Source organism: Typopeltis vanoorti, chromosome 9 (assembly GCF_054136105.1).
Source record: "Typopeltis vanoorti isolate ZY-2024b chromosome 9, IOZ_Tvanoo_1.0, whole genome shotgun sequence".
NCBI classification, from domain to species: domain Eukaryota; kingdom Metazoa; phylum Arthropoda; class Arachnida; order Uropygi; family Thelyphonidae; genus Typopeltis; species Typopeltis vanoorti.
In genome coordinates this window covers 70,965,228-70,984,964 of record NC_143557.1, presented here as the reverse complement: position 1 = coordinate 70,984,964, position 19,737 = coordinate 70,965,228, and the positions used below count along the sequence as shown (strand labels likewise).

At 34.1% G+C, this 19,737-nt stretch overlaps 1 protein-coding gene across 1 annotated transcript in view; it reads right to left on the bottom strand.

Moving 5' to 3' along the window:
- The window catches only part of LOC150103137 (GEL complex subunit OPTI), a 66,489-nt gene extending 50,141 nt beyond the window's left edge, over positions 1–16,348 (bottom strand). The window contains exon 1 of the mRNA XM_090398144.1: positions 16,119–16,348. Coding sequence (XP_090254270.1) covers positions 16,119–16,223 — 105 coding nt within the window. The 5' untranslated portion in view covers positions 16,224–16,348. The remainder of the gene's footprint in view (positions 1–16,118) is intronic.
- Between the last annotated feature and the right edge of the window lie 3,389 nt (positions 16,349–19,737).

Sequence of the window (19,737 nt, the reverse complement as noted above, 5' to 3'; positions counted from 1 at the left end):
CATCACTGCTTGTTTCATTTAGCAGTTTTCAAAGTAATTACTCCATACTTCAAGGATATCCTTTTCTCCCGTTTTCATGTCACCTTTATCATCTCTCCTTTTACAGCACTCTTTCCTCCATTCCTAAGCTTCTTCAACAACCTCCAGAATATTTTGCAACCTTCTTGATATTTATTCTCTATATTCTTGCCAAAGTCCAAAGTCCTCCCATGACTTTTGTTTAGTTTGACACAGTGTTCAGCATTTTACACAGTTTTGAGCAGGATAAAATTGAATATGCAATTCAATTTTATCTTGCTCAAAACTAAATAGTGATCACTTCCAATTTCAAATCCTCTGTACACTCTGGTGTCCTGTACCAAGGAGAAAACATCACTATCAACAATAACATAGTCAATGAGACTTTTCTTATTCCTTGCCTCTTCTCTCCATGTGAATTTGTGCACATTTTTATGTTGGAACATGGTGTTAGTAATAACCAGTCCACGTCCTGAGCAGAAATCCAATAGATATTTGCCATTATTATTAGCTTTGCTCTTCTCTCCAAATTTTCCCAAAATATTTTTGTATGTCTCACAATCATTTCCTACTCTGCTATTTAGATCCCCAACAAGGACCAACTTTTCCTTTTTCATTGTGTCAGTTGCTTTTTCTAAAGCCTCAAAAAATTCCTCCACTTCTACCTTAGTAGAACCTTCTGTGGGACCACAGGCACAAATAAGTCTCATTGTCCAGTTCCCCATTCTGATATTAGCCCACATCACTCTACTTGAGACTGCCTGTCATTCAAGATTAGTTTCGTGTTTTGTGTTGAATACTATGGCTACTTCTTCTTTTCCTTGATTGTCGTGGCCTGAATATAACATTTTGTATTTATTGCTCAGAAAGATCTCACCAGTTTTTGTTTTTTTTGTTACCCCTATTATGTCAATCTGGTACTTATCTAATTCCTCAGATAGCTCCATTTTTTTGCCATTCAGGCTTCTTATGTTGATAGTACCAGTCTTTAACTCTGGTGATGTTGAGTTGGGGGTGTGCTTTCAGATTTGTTCCAGTAGCTGACTTTTCGCTATTTGCCCTGGTTCCCTGGCGAAAACAACAGGGGCCTTGTTTAACCGGGCGATGCCTCAGCCGGCATGAAATTTTGTCATGTTATAGCATCATTTTGTATTTTGGTTTAACCAATAAGAATACAATTTTGTTGGCTAAATCCCAAATTGCCAGCCCATTCTCGTTCATTTAGTATCCAGGTAGATACCCAACAGGGTGCACCACGAGAAGGTGAGGATTGGACATCAGGTCAGAAGCTCTGGTCGGTTCTCTGCATTCCTTTAAAGGCTATGTGGAGGTCTCCTCTCAGTTATACAGCTTTGACCCTTAAGCACCCCCAGATACATGTGGAAGTATAAAGCAGGTGATTATATGAAGCTCTGTAGTCAGTTAGCATCAGTACATTGGGTAGATGAGCTGAGCGGAAAAGATGTTGACAATGCATGGAAACCCACAAGGCAGTATATCTGAAAAAAGCAATGAATGACTGCATTGCTGAGAAGGTTAAGCGAGTAAATAGAGTGGGAGTGAAATGTATGACCAGCGAAATCAAGCAAGCTGTGTTGGAAAAGAAAATGTTATGGAGGAGGTACAAGACAGTTGGTGGTGATCAGATCCATGAAGGGTATAAAGTGCAGGCTAGAAAGGTGACAAGCATGGTAAAGAAAGAAAAGGTGCAGTATGAAAGGAGATTGGCTGGTCAGGCCAAGGATAACTCAAAGCAAATTTTCCACTACATGGCAAGCAAGAGAAAGAATAATTATGGCAGATTAACACTGGTGGATAGTCATGACAGCAGAATAACAGCTGCAAAGGATATAGTGGAATTATTGAACGAGCACTTTATCAGCGTATATCACAATGGTGTAAATGATGCGGAGGAATATATAGACGAGAGGCAAGTATTAGGAGAACTGGAAGTGAAAGAAACAGTATTCTTAAGGAATATTCACCACAGTTGGTTATGCCCTTGACCTGGTTATTTAATGAAAGTCTTGCAGTTAGTAGGGTTCCTAAGGAGTGGAAAGAAGGCAAAATAGTACCACTCCACAAGAATGGTTCTAGACAGACGTCTCCAACTATAGACCAGTCAGTATAACTGCAGTTGTGGTCAAGGTGTTGGAGAGATTGCTAAGGAATAGAATATAGAATTGTGTTGATGGACATAACATTCTTCATGATGGTCAGCATGGATTTGTAAAGGGTAGGTCCTGTTTCAGTAATTTACTTGCATTCTATGATAAGGTGACAAGTGTGTTAGATAAGGGAGAATCATATACATAATCATATTCTTAGACTTTGCAAAAGCATTTGATAGATTTCCACTTGATAATCTATCAAGTCACTGTATAATGCACTGGTCAGGCCACACTTGGACTATTGTGCTCGGATCTGGTCACCTGGTTTTTCAATGTGACGTGGAGACATTGGAGAGGATCCAGAGGCGAGTGACTAAGACAATATCAGGTCTTTGGAATGCTGACTATGGAGAGAGAGGTTGAAGAAATGTGGAGAAATAAATTAGTGAGAGGATTTTATCAGATTAATCCAGAGGGGATTATAAAGAGTAGAAGAACCAGAAGTCACTCCTGGAAGTTATGTAAAAGTGTGGTGAAGAAGGGTGTGAGGAGCAGATTTTTTACATGGAGAATTGTCAGTGAATGGAATGAATTACCAGAATGTGTTGTTAATGCAAGGAGCGTTATGATAAATATGTTGCCAGTTGAATGAACCTCCCACGATGAGTCTGTCGACTCCATGGAGTGTGTAATAATAATAATAAAATATTTGTTGTGCATTTTATAAGTATTATTTCAGAAATCAAAAAAAAATAAAAAAAATCAGCTAACGCCTTTTTATTCCCATATACGGGGGTAGGCGAGGCCATTTAGCCCTATCTAACTTTTTGGAGACTGAGTGGGCAGTTCAATCTCCACTGGTACCAATCAGAGATAGATGGCCCAAGGCTATCACTAATTAAGAGGTACACAGTGAAGAGAGATGGCTCAAATGTGCCACCATCTCGTGGTCCCTAACACAATATATTTAATGTCTGAAATAATGTGGGTTCTACGGTTGATTTTCTTGAGTTTATAGGAGAAAAAAAACCGAGTTTCTGGGTGAAAAAGTCCACTTGCCAGTGCCAGAGATCGACTAACTCGGGAACCAGTCGAAAAAAGGCTTAGAAAAATTTCCTCTAGTCACCAACTAGACTCGAAACCAACTCTTCCTTCGTGCGGCCAAGTGCCGTGGTGTGCAAACGCCACATCCACTGACCTACACAGTTATGCAAATAGGTACAATTTATGCAAATAGGCTGCCAATTGAAAACAGCGTTGGGAATCACTGCTCTAAAGGAACATTAGGTGAAGAACATGCAAATGAAAGGAGGAGGAATGATCATCCCTCTAACAAGAAATAAGAACAAAAATAATATGAATGATTTGGTAAACAAAATTAAACTTATATACAGGGCTCCAGAAATACCACTTAAATCTACTGGACACAGAAAAATTTTACTTGTCAACAGTATGGAATTGTTGAAAGTTTTTTTTATTTTATTTGGTTATGCTATAACTTAAAGATGCCAAGAAATTATGTTCTTGGTTTCATCCTTTATCCAAGTAAGCAAACAAAGTTTGCATGTGAAGTAACTAAACAACTGGGCTACTTGTATATAGAGACTATACAAGTAGCCCAGTTGTTTAGTTACTTCACATGCAAACTTTGTTTGCTTACACTTGGATAAATGATGAAACCAAGAGCATAATTTCTTGGGATCTTTAATAGTATGGAAATGTGTGTTTGTTCATTTCATTCTCTAATCTATCAAAACGCATGTGCATGCACACACAGCAACTGAGAGAGTTTTTGGAAAGGAAAGGTAATCAAATGTGCCTTCTGATTTGTATCTATGCATCTCATAGAAGTTGAAGAAGAACTGAGAAGTGTCTCTTCATTTGAAATATCTACAGAATGACTCCAGTAGTGACTCTATTGGAGTCATTCATTTCCTTAACTAATTTTTATTTAACAACATTGGCAATAACTGACAAATTCTTTACACTTCATGTTATTCTGATGCTATTCTACTAGTGAACCCATGAAGTGTTTGAAGTTAAATGGTTTACTTAATTTATCCTCATAATAGGCTATATTAAAAAAAGGCATTTCAGGTGTTTCAATATTTTAAAATCTATCTTTCTTTGGAAAGTGTTACTAAACCATGTCCAGTCAAGTCAATAAAACTGCACTTTTTGTGAAAATTGAACATCTCATAAAACCTAAATGTCTGCACTTTAAAATGGCCTTGAAAATCTTATAGTAATCTAAAGTTTCTGTAAGTAGTCAAACAATATTTTTTATACATTAGAGAATGCCACTGCCACTTGAATTCCTTGAGCCATGTCAAGGAATCCAAGTGGCTGATATTGATACAATTAGTTGATTTTGATATAACAAAACTATTTTCTCCAGTGTTTCTAATATGTTCTGGTCCCTTACACAGTTTCACAAAACTAAAAAGTGTAGTTTGAATTTCTTTTCATTTGTTGTCCATAATGAAGGGCGAATTTATAAAACCTATCAATGAAAATAACTTAATAGGAAGAGAAATAATGAATTTTATGAAAACAACTGAAGATGGTCAACACTGGCAACACAGTCAGACTTAACTTTTCCTGACATCATGTTAATAACGTGACCTGATCTTTGAAAGATCATTTTTTAAGCAACACTATTAAAAAAATCTTTTCATCATGTAAACTGTTCAAGTGTATAATTACTCTAAGCTAATTCATGTTGTGAATTGTGAAAATCTTACATTGATCAACTGCACACCTATTTAAGGATGGTGTTGGGAGAATAATATAAATTTGTCTTATTTTGTATTACAGTTGGCAGTGAAAACAAATGAAAATTAATCTTAAATTATATATGTTAAAGATACCAAGCTATTTTAAACCTGGTTTTACTCCATTTCGCAAGTAAGCAAACAGACAAACAAGTCAAGTCTTGTTTGTCTGTTTGGAAGTCTAGCTGACCCTCAAAGTAGTGCAAGTCAAGGCAACTCATGGTAAAAGTAGAATAAGCTCTGATCACTATTCTTAATATTTACTCTTAACGCACAGCCCATCTCCTTGAGGAGATGTATGATGCTATGTATTAAAGGCAAGGGGCCACTACCCAGACCGGTTTCGACCTTTATTGAGGTCTCATCAGTGGGAGCCAGGCTAGAAATACCAAGATTTTAGTAATACAGAGCTTATAAGTATTTTACCAGAACAAGTTACCATAAGGTGTTTTAACCTTATTAAATAAAAATTTCTGGATATATATATATATATATATATATATATTTGCTTAATGGTATCTCTAATTTTCATAAGAATAGATGACTTGCAAGTTATGCAAAATAAAACGTTTAAGAATATTTGATAATTATTTCCTAATTGATTTGCATCAATTAGGAAATAATTGATGGTGAGATAAACAGTGCCACCTGTTGTCAGAGGTTGGAATTACTTAATATTTCAGAAAGAGAAGCAAGTCACATCTTTGAGAGCATATTCATGCAAACCAACTTTTGGCAGGGATAAGTCTTTGAAGGAATTAACTTATTAAATTAATTACATAAGATACTAACTCCTGGTTGAAAATACAACTTCTTTATTACATTCATTGGAGGCCACCATGTTCAAATAACTCTATAGTGATTGAGATTATGTTTTAAAAAAAAGTATAAATTATGCAAAAAGAATGAGGTAACATATTCTGAATGCATTTAAAATGAGACTGAAAATTCACTTGCAATTTGTCTCTGATAACTCCTGTATCAAATGGATTTCTGGAGCCCCACCTATATATATATATATTAAAAGAAGGGATAATAAATATCCATTATTATTTTTCCACTTGGCTATAATCTGACTATCCCCTTGACGAGAATCAACACTTCAAAACAGTTATCACATTGGTGAAACCTTTAATCAGAAACACTAATAAAAGGTATGAGGGCTCATGGCAGAATTAAACATCTTTCAAGCATAGCAATACCAAGGCTGCTCTCATAAGCTTTTATCACTTTCAAAAACTACGTCTTAAAGGAAAACAGTGTTTTGTCACTTGGCTATAAAACAATAACTGATATTCGTCATCCTTTCTTCTAATTGTCTGATGCCATGATAAATCCTTTTAGGGTCTTTTCTTCATACCTATCTATCATTACATACACATATATTTCTTTTAAATGAAAAATATTAAAATTTTTAATAAATGCTATTAGTGAAAAACTGAAATAAATTAATGTTATGGATTCAGTATGTACAGCAAGATATTGCCTATTTTGTTCTTGATGACATTACATTTATTGAAGATACTGTATTGCTGACAGCAGAAACATATGCTGACTACTCAGCCACTTGATATTAGGCAAACAGGACCTATCATTGCCATGGAAACTTGGAAGCATCACATCCATCTTAAAAAAACAAAATTATTTTATTAGAGAAAACAAGAAATGTTAAAAAGTCTAATAAATCTCAGTCTTCCTTACCAAAACAAAGTCTGAACCATCCCTAAGAACATCAATAAGTTCCTTCTCTCTTCTCAACCTCTAATTCACACACAAACAATAGTAATAAACAATAGGTTTTATAACCTCTCAATATGTGGGAGTAATTTTTTTATTTTTAAAGTCCCCTTCATTTTGTGAAATATTTCATTTTCTGTATTTTACTAAAAATTTCCAAATGAGATATGCACACATAATTTAAGATAATTAAAATTAAGGATTCTAATATTAGTTTGAAAATACGAATTTTTAAAATTAGTTTACAGAATAATTTGTTTTAAAAGTTATACATGTACCAGTATTATATTTTCAAAAGGAAAAAGATTATTGCTGAGTAAGTAAGTACAGCAATAATCACTATGAATAATTTGATTCAAGTCTCGAAAGAGAAAAAGAACTTTAAAAGAGCTTTGCATGCTGAAAATTTAACAAAAACTTAAAGCACATTATCATAATCCAATGTGATGTACAAGTATCCTTAAGAAATTATAAGAAAGCAACCTTATTAGCGTTACTTGAAGAATGAACATTCTTAAAAGATGCTATGGAAAGTGTTTTGTGTCAATATTGTATAGATGTATAGGGATGAATGTACAAGGAATATATAGTACAGTCCTAGATTTTTTTCTTATAATTAGCTATTATGTAAGGTAAAATCTTGGATGTTTTAATAGTTTGTTTTAATTTTATATTACATTAAAGAAGATTAAAGACTGGTTTTTATGAAAGCATTAGCATCTTTATTTTATCAAGTATTAGCATCTGAAATTTCTGCCTCATAAAAATGTTTATTTTATCAGGACCCATGGTACAAAATGTACATTAGGTTTACAATCTTTGGGTGAGATTAATATAAAAAGTAGAATTATAAAAAGTGAATTATTTTCTATGCTATTTTCAGTGGCCAAGATTTCTGCTTGGATAATCAAAACTCAAAGATGACATTATTTCTTATTAAAAATTTAATACACTGACAGCATGTTAAAGTCCTTGCACTGAGCTGTTTCAATAAACAGTTACTACTCTAGTCTATTGAACTATGACTCGCCAGGACCATGCATTTAAGAACCGTTTTGAAATTATTTGTTTGTAAAAAATTGGAATTTTTTGCTAAAGAAATTCTAAGACAAAGGTCTACTCAGGTGATTTTCATTCCAGTTGTTCTTAGCTTTTCCCATCTACAGCACTCTTATTGCCTCTTCTATTTCATCCATCCATCTGATCTCTATTTCCTCTTGTATTTTTCTATCCAGTGGTAGCTGTTTTGTTGTTAATTTTGTCCATCCATCCATTGTAGTTTTTTTTTTTTATTTGTATTATATCATTCAATTTGGTTCATCTTCTAATCCAGTGTTTCCCAAATTTTTCCTATGATGGAACACTTCACAAATCATGACATTTTTAATGGAACACCTTGGTTAAAGTAGCATTTAAAACCATTCCAGGCTCATATTAATATTAATTTTGATAATTTTTCACGGAACACTTTTTCACGGTAATGTCAATTTGTAAATGGATATATACATAGTAAAACCCCGTTTTTACGTTCCTGCAATTTACGTTTTCCTGCCATTTATGTCATTTTCCATTGGTCCCATCTTAAGGCCTATTCTTAAGATATATTGTTTCCCTGCCATTAACAACTTGATGTGGACGTTATTTCCCGTGATTTGCGTTTTTTTTTTTGGGTGGCAATACCAATTTTCGAATCGATTTCTGCAGAAATCTGCGCATTTCTGTTCCCAGATGGCATTGCGGCTGTAGTTTCGCTTCCGCCATCATGGTGACTTGCACGCTTGCAGCAGTAATGTAGTGATGAGCGATACCGTGATTTTTCAATCACAGTACGAATTGATATTGCAGAATTTCTGCTATGTAATTTAGCATGTGAAAGTTGCAGTGATGGATTATCCATGTTAGTAACATGCAAAAAAAAGACAGAAAATGTATTTTGGTAGAAGAAAAGATAGCAATTCTGTGACATGTAGAGTGGCATGCCGGAACACGTGTACATTTAGCAAAAGATCTTGGACTCTCCGTGTCCACTTTGAACACAATAGTAAAAAACAGGTCAAGCACTGAACTCAATGCAAAGAGCAATCTGGTGCTGTCAAAAAACAATCAGCAATTCAAGATTTTTTAAAATAGATAAATGTAAGTAATTGTAAATTCATTTATTTTCAATTATTAAATTTTGTAATTGAGTATGTAGACTCATACATACTATCAATAAGTCATCTTTTAGCCTTTTTTTAATATTTTTTTTTTTTACATTTCCTGCTATTTACACTTTTTTCCATCAGTCCCCTGAAAAGTGTAAAAAAAAAGGGGTTTTATTTTATATAGTATGGAGATTCAATTATAAAAATGCAATTATGTGTTACTATTTCAAGTTATCCAAGTGAATGCTAAATCAAAAATTTGATGAATGCAAAGTTATTTATGAGGAGTTGAACATATGGAGTGAGTTTGAAGGTAGAATGGATTTATATAAGAGAAGCTTGAACTTGAATGCATTTGGTATCAGACCTAATACAGAGAGAGAAACTATGGTAAGAAGCTATGCATAAGAACAATTATGCAACTATGTCAATGATACTAACTTTCTTGATCATGAAGGCAATCAACATGAAAGGATGATTGTGCACTTCTAGCTCAGACTTATTAAGTATGTGCAAAGATGTCTGCATAAGTGAAGCATTAGTGACACCATAAATTAATACATTTTTGAAATGCTTTTTGATTTAGACTTACCTGTATTTTCTTTTTCTCTAAATATGCATCTTAAGTTACCAAGTTACTATCTCATTATTCTTCTGGTGGAAAGGCTCATTGGCTACTCATTACTACCGTATTTACTCAAATATAACTCGCATTCCTGATTTTACTTTACGAAAAAAGAAACTAAAACGTTTCGCACCTCATACATGAAAAAAAAAAAGTTAAACACGTTCACTTCAGGATGATAGTAACTTGCTCACCACAGCAAGCACATCCTCCCCAACAGCCATACAAGAAAAACAAGTTGTTTTATTGTATCACTGAATAAGGTACAGAGACATTTGCAGTCTGTGTAATATATTTGTCAACAAATAGTGCAATTAGAGACAACTGGCATAAAAACGGCACTAACTAATGAATCACATCCCCTCCCACAGAAACTATGCTATATACACTCAAGCAAAATCATATGTTATACTGCTAAACACAGCATCTAACTAAAAACTATAGTCCATACATTTGTCCAAATTTTGAATTTCATGAAATAAATGTTTATTCGATTGCATTTGAAATTTTTGATGTCATTAAGACAGATCACAACGGTTAAGTTCAAATAAATTCTACTGGCAAATTGAAACTAACATGTCATATAATGTGCGTGAGCCCACCCACCAGCCTGACGCGGAAGCGGCATGCAAATGAGCAGCAATAAAATTCAACCGAAGGGTTAAATGTTTGTGTCAGTTGAGCCAGCCCATGCAACACAGAAGCAGTACACCAACGGTAATGAGAAGTCTTGTCAGAACGATAAATGGGCAAAACACCACCCCAACGTGAATATGTTAAAACTAAGAAATATATAGTGAATGTTATGGCAGTTTCAGATATTTTGGAATTAGGGTGAAGAGAATCAGCATTTCAACTCAACAATCGTCAGCTTGCCTTTGTCCTTGAGTCACGCGATCTTTTGTTAATACTGCACCAATCATACACATGTCTCCATAGTTGCTTTATCTCTACGTTAGTCACTTCTTGTTAGTCATTCGTGAAGGATTATTCATCATTATATATCTCAAGTTTTGTAAATGATTGGTAACTTTTGCTTGAAGTATGGGGCAACGTTCAAGTTACAGTGCTGATTTTAAACTCAGTTATTGATTTTGCAGAAAAACATGGCAATCAAGCAGCAGGCTGTGAGTTTACAGTGACTAAGTTTAGTGTATTGGCATAAACAGAAACTTGCATTAGAAAGCACCGATAAGTCAAAAGCATTCCAAGAACCTAAAAGTGGAAAGATTCTTGAATTGGAAGATGAGTTACTTGAATATGTGTTAGGTTTGCATAAAGAGAGTTGCTGCTTTGCACAAAATGTTACATTTTAAAGTGAGTGAGTTAGTTGCAAAACGAGGCATCGGTTGCACAGATCTGAAAGTGAGCTGGGGTTGGATCACAAGATTCATGAAGAAGAAAAGTCTTTCCCTTTGTCAAAAGATATTTGCCAAAGAATACCTAAAGATTGAGGAATGCTGCACCAAACAATAGAAAACAGTGAAAAAAAGTGTGTCAACACACACAACTGGAAGTGAAAAACAGAGATGCACGATCATGCTTGCAATTACTACAGATGTAAGAAAGTTGCCTCCTTACATAATATTCAAAAGGAAACAGAAAACAATGCTGAAGGGGAAATTTTCCCCTGGAATTCATGTAAGAGTCCAAGAAAAAGGATGGACGGACACTACATTGGTTCGAAATTCTATTAGAACAGTTCGGGACAAAAGGCCAGGGGCCTTATTTTGACACCCACCTCTCCTCATGTGGGATAGCTTCCGTGGACACTTGGGACCTGAAATAACAAAACAACTTTTGGATATAAGGAACGGTGTGGTTATTATTCCTGGTAGTCTTATACCTTGTCTATAGCCCTTGGATTTATCGGTCAACAACCATTCAAGGGCTACATACGAAAATTCTACACGAAGTGGATGGCAGCCAGCAGCTACTACGACCTGACTTTGGCAGGGAAGTAAGAGACCATCATTAAAACTGTTGTGCAACTGGATTTTGAGAGCTTGAGATATGATTTTGCCAGAAATAACTGCCAAGAGTTTTGGCATTTCTAATGCCCTGGATGGGAGAGAAGATGAGATGACTTTCACTATGTACACAAAGAAACAACTCATTAGGCCAGAAGTAGCGATAGCAAATAGGAGATGCTTGGTAAGTCATACCCATTTTCAGTTTTTGCCTGAAAACTTTAGTTTCCGAAAATCCCTGGTTTCAATGAAGCCAGGTCATTACAGGCCAGAGAGCATATGTAAATGGGAAAAGAGAGAGACTATCTTCTTCAGCTTCTGTTTATTTTTATTTTTTTAAAATATAACAATGCAGTGGTTTCACTACAGATATATTCTATGATATGTTTCTGTTATATCTTGATGTTCAAGTGTTTTTATACCAAATTCAGTATTAAGAAAGACAACATCTTGCACCACGATTTTTTGTGAAAAAAAGTGCGGGTTATTTTTGAGGAAATTCATTATTTTTCTCTTTACTTCATTTTCATCACTCCTAAATTCAAATATTATTAATTATCCTAAATATTTATGTTCTTGTACTTTTTTCGTGATTATATTTTCCTAAGATTATAGGTTTTGTTTTTATTAAAATATTTTTCCTGTCCATATTTATTTTTAAATCTAGTTTTAACCTTTCTTCATTCAGTTCATTTGTTTCTTCTGGTTTAGAAGAATTTAAAATTATGTCATCGGCATATCTTAAATTATTTCCTATTCACTTAATATTTTTATATCTTCACTGTTCTGTTTTAAATTTCTAAAGATTTCTTTTAATCATGCATTCAGCAATTTTGAGGAGAGAGAGAACAATTCGAGAGCCTATCTAGTTTTTTTTTTTTAATTTTGGTTATTATGTGGATTTCACCCACAAAAACATGCAGTATATTAGTATTAGGTGAAATAAGTGTTGGATAAATTTGGAAACCCTACTCTAGAGACCAAACAGAACTTTTTCATGCTATTTTGAGCTTCTAATAAGAGACAGTGGTTTCAAGCTGGGTGATTAAATTCATTTACCACCTAAAGACATTCACAAAACAGCTGTGCTCACAGTGGGATTCAAACCTACAGCCTGTTGGCTGGATAGTTGAGTGATTAGATGTGCTAATCACTCAACCGACCATGGATGGTCAAGTGGTGATGACCATATCATTTGGTAATGACCATGCTCTTTGGTGGGAAAGACCCAAGTTTTAATCTTGTCCCAGATGCAAAGAACCTTCACAAATCTTTTCAATTGTGAAAGAGTTAATCAGTTTCATATGCTGCAGGTTTTTCATCCCAGAAACTTCAGTATTTTTTTTTTATATACAGACAGCAAAACAAACCAGCCAGCAAATCAGACATAACAGATTTATAGGATTAACCACCCTATCATAGGATTACTTAGGTTTCAATGAAGCCAGGTCATTACAGGCCAGAGAGCACATGTAAATGGGAAAAGAGAGAGACTATCTTCTTCAGCTTGTTTATTTTTATTTTTTTTAAAATGTACCAATGCAGTGGTTTCACTACAGATATATTCTATGATATGTTTCTGTTATATCTTGACATTCAAGTGTTTTTATAACAAATTCAGTATTAAGAAAGACAAAATCTTTTTCATTATCTATAAATATTAAGTTAAGTTTATAAAATTGTGGGGATATAGAATACTGATGAATATTCTTTCCTGAAACTTGTCATCTTTATTATCTAACTCACATGTTATCCTGTTGGTTATCATTGTAAATGGTTTATACACATGAGATAAGATTATTTGACTTCACACCTTTTCTTCTTAGCAGAATGGGCATCTGCGCATCATTACATTATTTTGAAATGATGAATGGAATTCATTATTAGTTTTTTAATGTAGCTCTCACTCTCAACAGGTTTTTCTGCAAACTTATAGTACATTAGTACCATGGGTGAGCCAAGGGTTTTTTCTACTTTTTATTCATTTTAAATATATTTTTGGTATTTGTTTATATTTTACAAGTCTGGAATTATTTGTAATAGTCTCATCATATTAATCTCGACTGTTGTTGTTGTTTGCCATTTTCATCTAGGCATTTCTGTTTGCTCAGTGGCATCTCGTTTGTTACTTCCTTAAGGCATATTTCTGTGGTCTGGACTACTTTTGTGTTGTATTTATATATTTCCTTTCTTAACCCTTTCCTTACTGTTTATTAAGTTTTATCAATTCAGTTCAGCATATCATTTAGCAGTTCTTTTCCCTATAAAATATTTCCTCATATCCTGAAGTTCTGCTTGCTATATATGTGTTTATATATCTGGTTACTGTTTGTGCTATATCATATAAATCTTTTTATTAACTGAGCACATTTATTATTTAATTATTTCTTTCCCCTTTTAGGCTACTCCTTTTTACACGACTATTTATTAATTTTACTCTCTTTTTACATTCATGGTTCTTTTTCCCAATTCTGATTTTTCATTTTTATCTTATTAATCTCATGTTACCAACCATTTGCCATTTCTCTGTTGGCATAAAATACATTTCATTCTTTTGCTTTCTGCAGGTTCTTCAACATTCATTTTTGTTGTTTTGGTTTCAAAACAAATGCATAAATTATTCTCATTATCTCATGCCATTTTCAGTAGCAATTCTATAAGTGCTCTCTCTCTCTCTCTCTCTTCCACCTGTTATTACTTATTCCAATTGTCCATTGTGTCTTTTTTCCACCCTCCACCATTGGTGAAGGAGAAAAATTATTTAAAATTATTAATATTCATGGTGACAATTTAAAAATGGAATTTTGATTCTATCAATAAACTCGATTCTCTTTGTATAGCATCTCTCTAGTGAAATTAAAACTGATATTAGGTCTTTTCTATTGAATGGAAAAGACCTAATTTTAATTTGCTTCACTTTTTTCAAGTGAAGTTGAGATAGTCAATATTACCAAGGTAGCAAGCTTCTCTCTCTCCTGGAAACTTGTTCCCCCCATCCCCCAATTTACAGACCAGAGAACACACCATTTACAGACAAAAATGGTGTTAGTGTGTGTGGCATAGACAGCATAGTGTTAGATGGTGGTATTGTGTGTAGAGGATTAAGATATGTCAACTATGATTATATGGAGTACAGTATCCCTCTTGTGATAAGTCCCTGGACCCCTTGGAGCTATCACATAATAATCATATGTTTGTCTATATCTTTATAAATTGTAATCTCTTATTTTAATTATAAATTGAACCACAGTCACATTTGAAACTACACTAAACTACAGCTTTGTTTTACTGACAATAAACTGAACACTAAACTTTCTCTTTTTTCTTCTTGAAATTAATACACAGACACACATCACTGCATGCGTATGAGTACAGATTTCAGAAGTACAAAAATACATTTTTTTTTGAAATTTAAAAATATCAGGTGCTTTGCACTATCACATGCCCATGCATATGACTGTGTATTATGCTTACCTATAGATTAATAACCTAATTAATGAGTCAATTCACATTTTTATTTCTTTACCACCTAAAATATTACTTTTTTTTTGTTTTTTTAAGTTGGAAAGGTACTTTATGAGTGATTCACAAATTTTACTACATAAAGTTAATGTCAATCACGATAAATACTCAGCTGGTAATGTGAAGAGAATAACTTATATAATAGGTACAAGAAAGCATATGGGGAAGCAGTATGTCAAAGGAGACCAGTGGTGCACTACAAAGTGATTAATCTTTAGGCTACTGGTGTTCAACTTATAAAGTGAATAATAATGAAGGGTCTGACAATATGCATCCTCCGTGCTGATGATGCAAAGTTAGTATCATAAATAATGACTCTGATGTATCCCTTCAGGAATGGGGCAGTTATGAATCGGCATTTCTGGTAACTGTGAGTGTTTACCATTGCAAAGTGTAGTTTTACACTGTAGGTTGAAATGTTACTAACCTAATGAGACCAAATGCAGAAAATAAGGCAAGAGGTCGAAGGATGACAGTGGACAAGAAGTGACATCAGAAGACACCATGCAAAAGTTCACAAAGCTCACACAGAAAAAGTGAAGTAGAAATGATAAAATTATTATTTGTCATGCAAGCTTTGATTAGACTTCATCTAGATCAAAAATTAGGTTCACCAATTAGGCCATCTTCATTTTGTAGATGACGATACAATGGCAAGAAGGAAGGCAACTATGATAACTTTATTGCAGTACAGTAAGAAAAATAAAATAGCACATAAACTGAAAGATAACTGACAAGTTGTCACTAGTAGATATACCTGCTGCATGATAGGGAGGGGAAAACAATGTGTCATCCCATGTTGTTTTGGAACTTCATACAGGTTGAAAAATAGGTTGCTTAACTAAATATTTAAAAAAAAAAAAATAATAATAATAAAATTTTGTTGATGACTTAAGGTCTACAATACACAATAAATGACCTTACTATGTTTCAGAACCTATAAAAAGTTTAATCAAAATGCAGTAAGAAAAATTCTATCTACACTATGAACATAATGCATTAATACTGTGTATTTGATGGCCATTTAAATGTACAAGAAATTTCGTACAACGGCGAGAATTATGTTCCAGCAGAAGAATACGCAAAAGTTTTAATTCTGAACTTTTAACATAAATTTGCAACAGTGGTCCTTATATAAAGTTCGTCGCCCTTCAATCTGTGTAATAACCTCCGCCAGCATTTTGTATTTGCTAGCTTATTTTGCAAAAATAACATACCTTGTCTGGCCATTTTGAACACGGTGTAACTGCTCTGGACCACACTGATGGAAGCACTGCCTTAGTTATTCCATTTTTGTCGAGATGTTTCTTCTTTTGGCTCATTATATAAAGGTTCTTTATAAACTATAGTATTCAAACATAAAAACAATGGAAATCTTAATTACATAGCATTAGCTAACTTCACACGGAAGTGCAAGTGCTTATGAACTCCATCTAGAGATAATTGATCAAAATTTCATCAGCTTTTACGCCCTCTTGTGCCAATAACAAGAATATTCTTTAAGGAAGGATAATATTACGAGTCGTCTGCTACTATAATAATACAGTATTGGTATTTAAATCAAGGGGATATTAAATCCCACATAGTTTTAAAACAGAATAGGAAACTCAAGGATTGGAATCAGAGAGTTTCTTGCCGAATATAGTAAACTATAAAGTATCGGCGACACTGGCGTGAGCAAATGCAAGTGACCCTAGCACGTAGTGCAATACCGGAAGTCTCGCAGCAAAGTCGGTAAATTCTGATCGCTATTCTTAGGTATTTTTATTATTATTATTATTATTCGTGACACCTCCAAGGAGTCCGAAGACTCATAATGTAAAAACACATTTCCTAGGAAATGTATGCTGCAATGTTTTCATTGCCGAAATGAAGCTTATTAGCTCTTTATACTTAAGTAACTTAATAGTTGCACCTGTTTGGAAACTCGCATCGCAGAGTACATAAGTTCTTTTCGCTATGCACTTCGGTATTAGGTCTAGCTACTCACTGATGAAGCCTCAAAAAAGGATGAAACCGGCCTGGGTAGTGACCTCACTACCATAATGTAATAACAGCATACATTTCCTAGGAAATGTGTTTTTACATTATGGAAAATACCTAAGAATAGCGATCAGAATTTATCGACTTTGCTGCGAGACTTCCGGTATTGCACTACGTGCTATTGCATTTGCTCACGCCAGTGTCGCCGATACTTTATAGTTTACTTTATTCGACAAGAAACTCTCTGATTCCAATCCTTGAGTTTCCTATTCGGTTTTAAAACTATGTGGGATTTAATATCCCCTTAATTTAAATATTGTTTTCATTGCCGAAATGAAGCTTATTAGCTCTTTATACTTAAGTAACAGTATTGGTATACTGCATACCGTACTGTAATATAATATCAGAAAAAACAACAACAAATATCATAGATATGAGAGATGGCAACCATGGCATCAAACCGAAGGGTAAATACTAAACAAGTCTAAAATTCGCCCTGCATAACATCACAACTCTACACTTGGAATATTGTTTGATTAATCACTGAAGCAGTTTTGTCCCAATGGTTGTTGTTACTATTATTATGTGACACCTCCAGGGAGTCCAAAGACTCATCGAGGGAGAGTGTGCAAACAGCATCTAACGATTGATCCCCTTACAACTAGATACAATCGACCAACCTTTTCTGGATGTATAGGACGCTTTCATCGATAAACTACAGCTTTTAAAGTAAAACAAACAAATTAATTGTTAAAACAAGGAATTCTAGAACTTCATTCACGCCATTATTCTTAAAAACTGCTTCACCGATTTTGCAAATTTGGAATTTAAGCTACTATAGAAATATTAAGAGCCTGCGTAGCTCAGTTAGTAGACCAGTGTTTCTCAACCTGTGGTCCGCGGACCACAGGTGGTCTGCGACGATGGGACAGGTGGTCCACAGGCAGACTTAAATTAATTAAATAAGTATATTTTTTTAATTATCCAAACAAATTAAAATTGAATAAGTAAGTAAAATTATTGAAATCAAATGGAGACTTAAAAAACAACAACAAATAGCGTCAGAATGTTCAAAGGTGGAAGCAATAAAACTATGTTGTTGTTCACTTCACCCCCCCCTTTTAATACTCGTCATTCTGGCACTACAATAATTTGTAGCGCAAGATGACCAATAATAAGAGGGATGAAGTGAACTACAATATAGTTTTATTGCTTCCACTTTCCCTTGCTGTTTTGTCAGCTTTGAAGTGAACATGTGTAATCCACATTTCAATCAATTGCTTGTTTATTGATTTTTATTATTGAAGATTTTTCTCCTTCAACCAAGGCTCAGTATACTTTCAGAAGTGCTAAATGATGCTTGGATAAAGTTGTCGTGAGTTAATCCCAGTAATTATATATATTTAGGAAACGTTTTTTTTTTTTTTTAATAATGGAAAACTGGCTGAGAACTAGGACTTTGAAAAGAAGAGCAAATGAAACAGGTGATGCTAACCCTTATTGTGATACACATGTTGTAACAGCGAGTAAATCTGATACTCTTATTATTATTTGACACCTCCAATTAAAGTAGAAGAAAGAAGCAGTTCAATACAGTAGGAAATATAATAGTTCATATTTGGAATTCGGGTTTACTTGGTGTGGAGATGAAAGTGAACAGAAACCTCAATGTGTTTTGTATTAAGAAATGTTGTCGAACGAGTGCATGAGATCTGCGAAACTCCGACGACATTTAGAAACTAAACATAATGATGTGAAAAATAAAAAAAATTGGGTAAAAAAGCCAATTTCAGCGACGCTTAGAGACATTAAATCATGGGAAAGATGTAGTTTCGGCCATAGGTTCGATTAATAGCAAGGCACTGGAAGCATCTATATCTTAAATTTGCGCATAGTGAAAATAGAGAAACCTCATTCTATCGGGGGGAAATTTATTACTTCCAGCTATAAAAGATACGGTAAAAACTATGTTTGGCAACAAGTTACTAAAAGATGTTGATTTGACTCCTCTTTCAATAATAATGTAGGTCACAGGTGACGTAGAATCTGAGTTAATCGAAAGAGTTAAGAGCCCTTATTATGCGTAACAAATAGACGAGACTACTGATGTTACAAGTGATGCGCAGTTAATATGCTACGTAAGATATGCGCATGATAACAATATTCATGATGATATTCTATTTCGTAGAACTTTGTCATCCTGAACAACTGGAGAATAAATATTTCATACTCTCAATAATTACACAATACACAAAGGGATCCAGTGGGAAAAATGCATGGGCTTCTGTTCGGATGGAGCTCGTGCCCTTACAGGCAGGCATAGTTGAGGGTTGTTTCTATGATCAAGAAGGAAGTGGCTGTAAAGCTAGATGATTTTAGTAAGGCTCGACCGCTAAATAACAGTTTATTTTCAGTATTCTGTGATGAAATGGACAGTGAATATATACAACTTTTGCTTCCTTTTGAAATTCGCTGGATTTCCAGGGGAAAAGTACTAACAAGCTCATTTCGATTAAGGCACGAAGTTTTCTGTTTGTAAATGAACGTAATTCTAATTTTGCATCACTCCTTTTGACGAAGCATGGTTATCAACACTTCCTATCTTTCAGACATTTTTTCGAAATTAAATGAATTAAATCTCTCCCTCAGGGAAATTTTTTAACTGTTCTTGATGCCTACGACAAAATAAAGGCATTCGAGGGGAAAAATTGTGTTGTGCATTAGTTATGTAAAAGACAGATAATTGCATCTTTTCCAACATTGGAATCCTTTTTAATGGAAAATGATCTTTTTGTTGATTCTGAGTTTCTGGAAAGGATTTGTGACCATCTCAAAATTCTGAAATATTTTTCG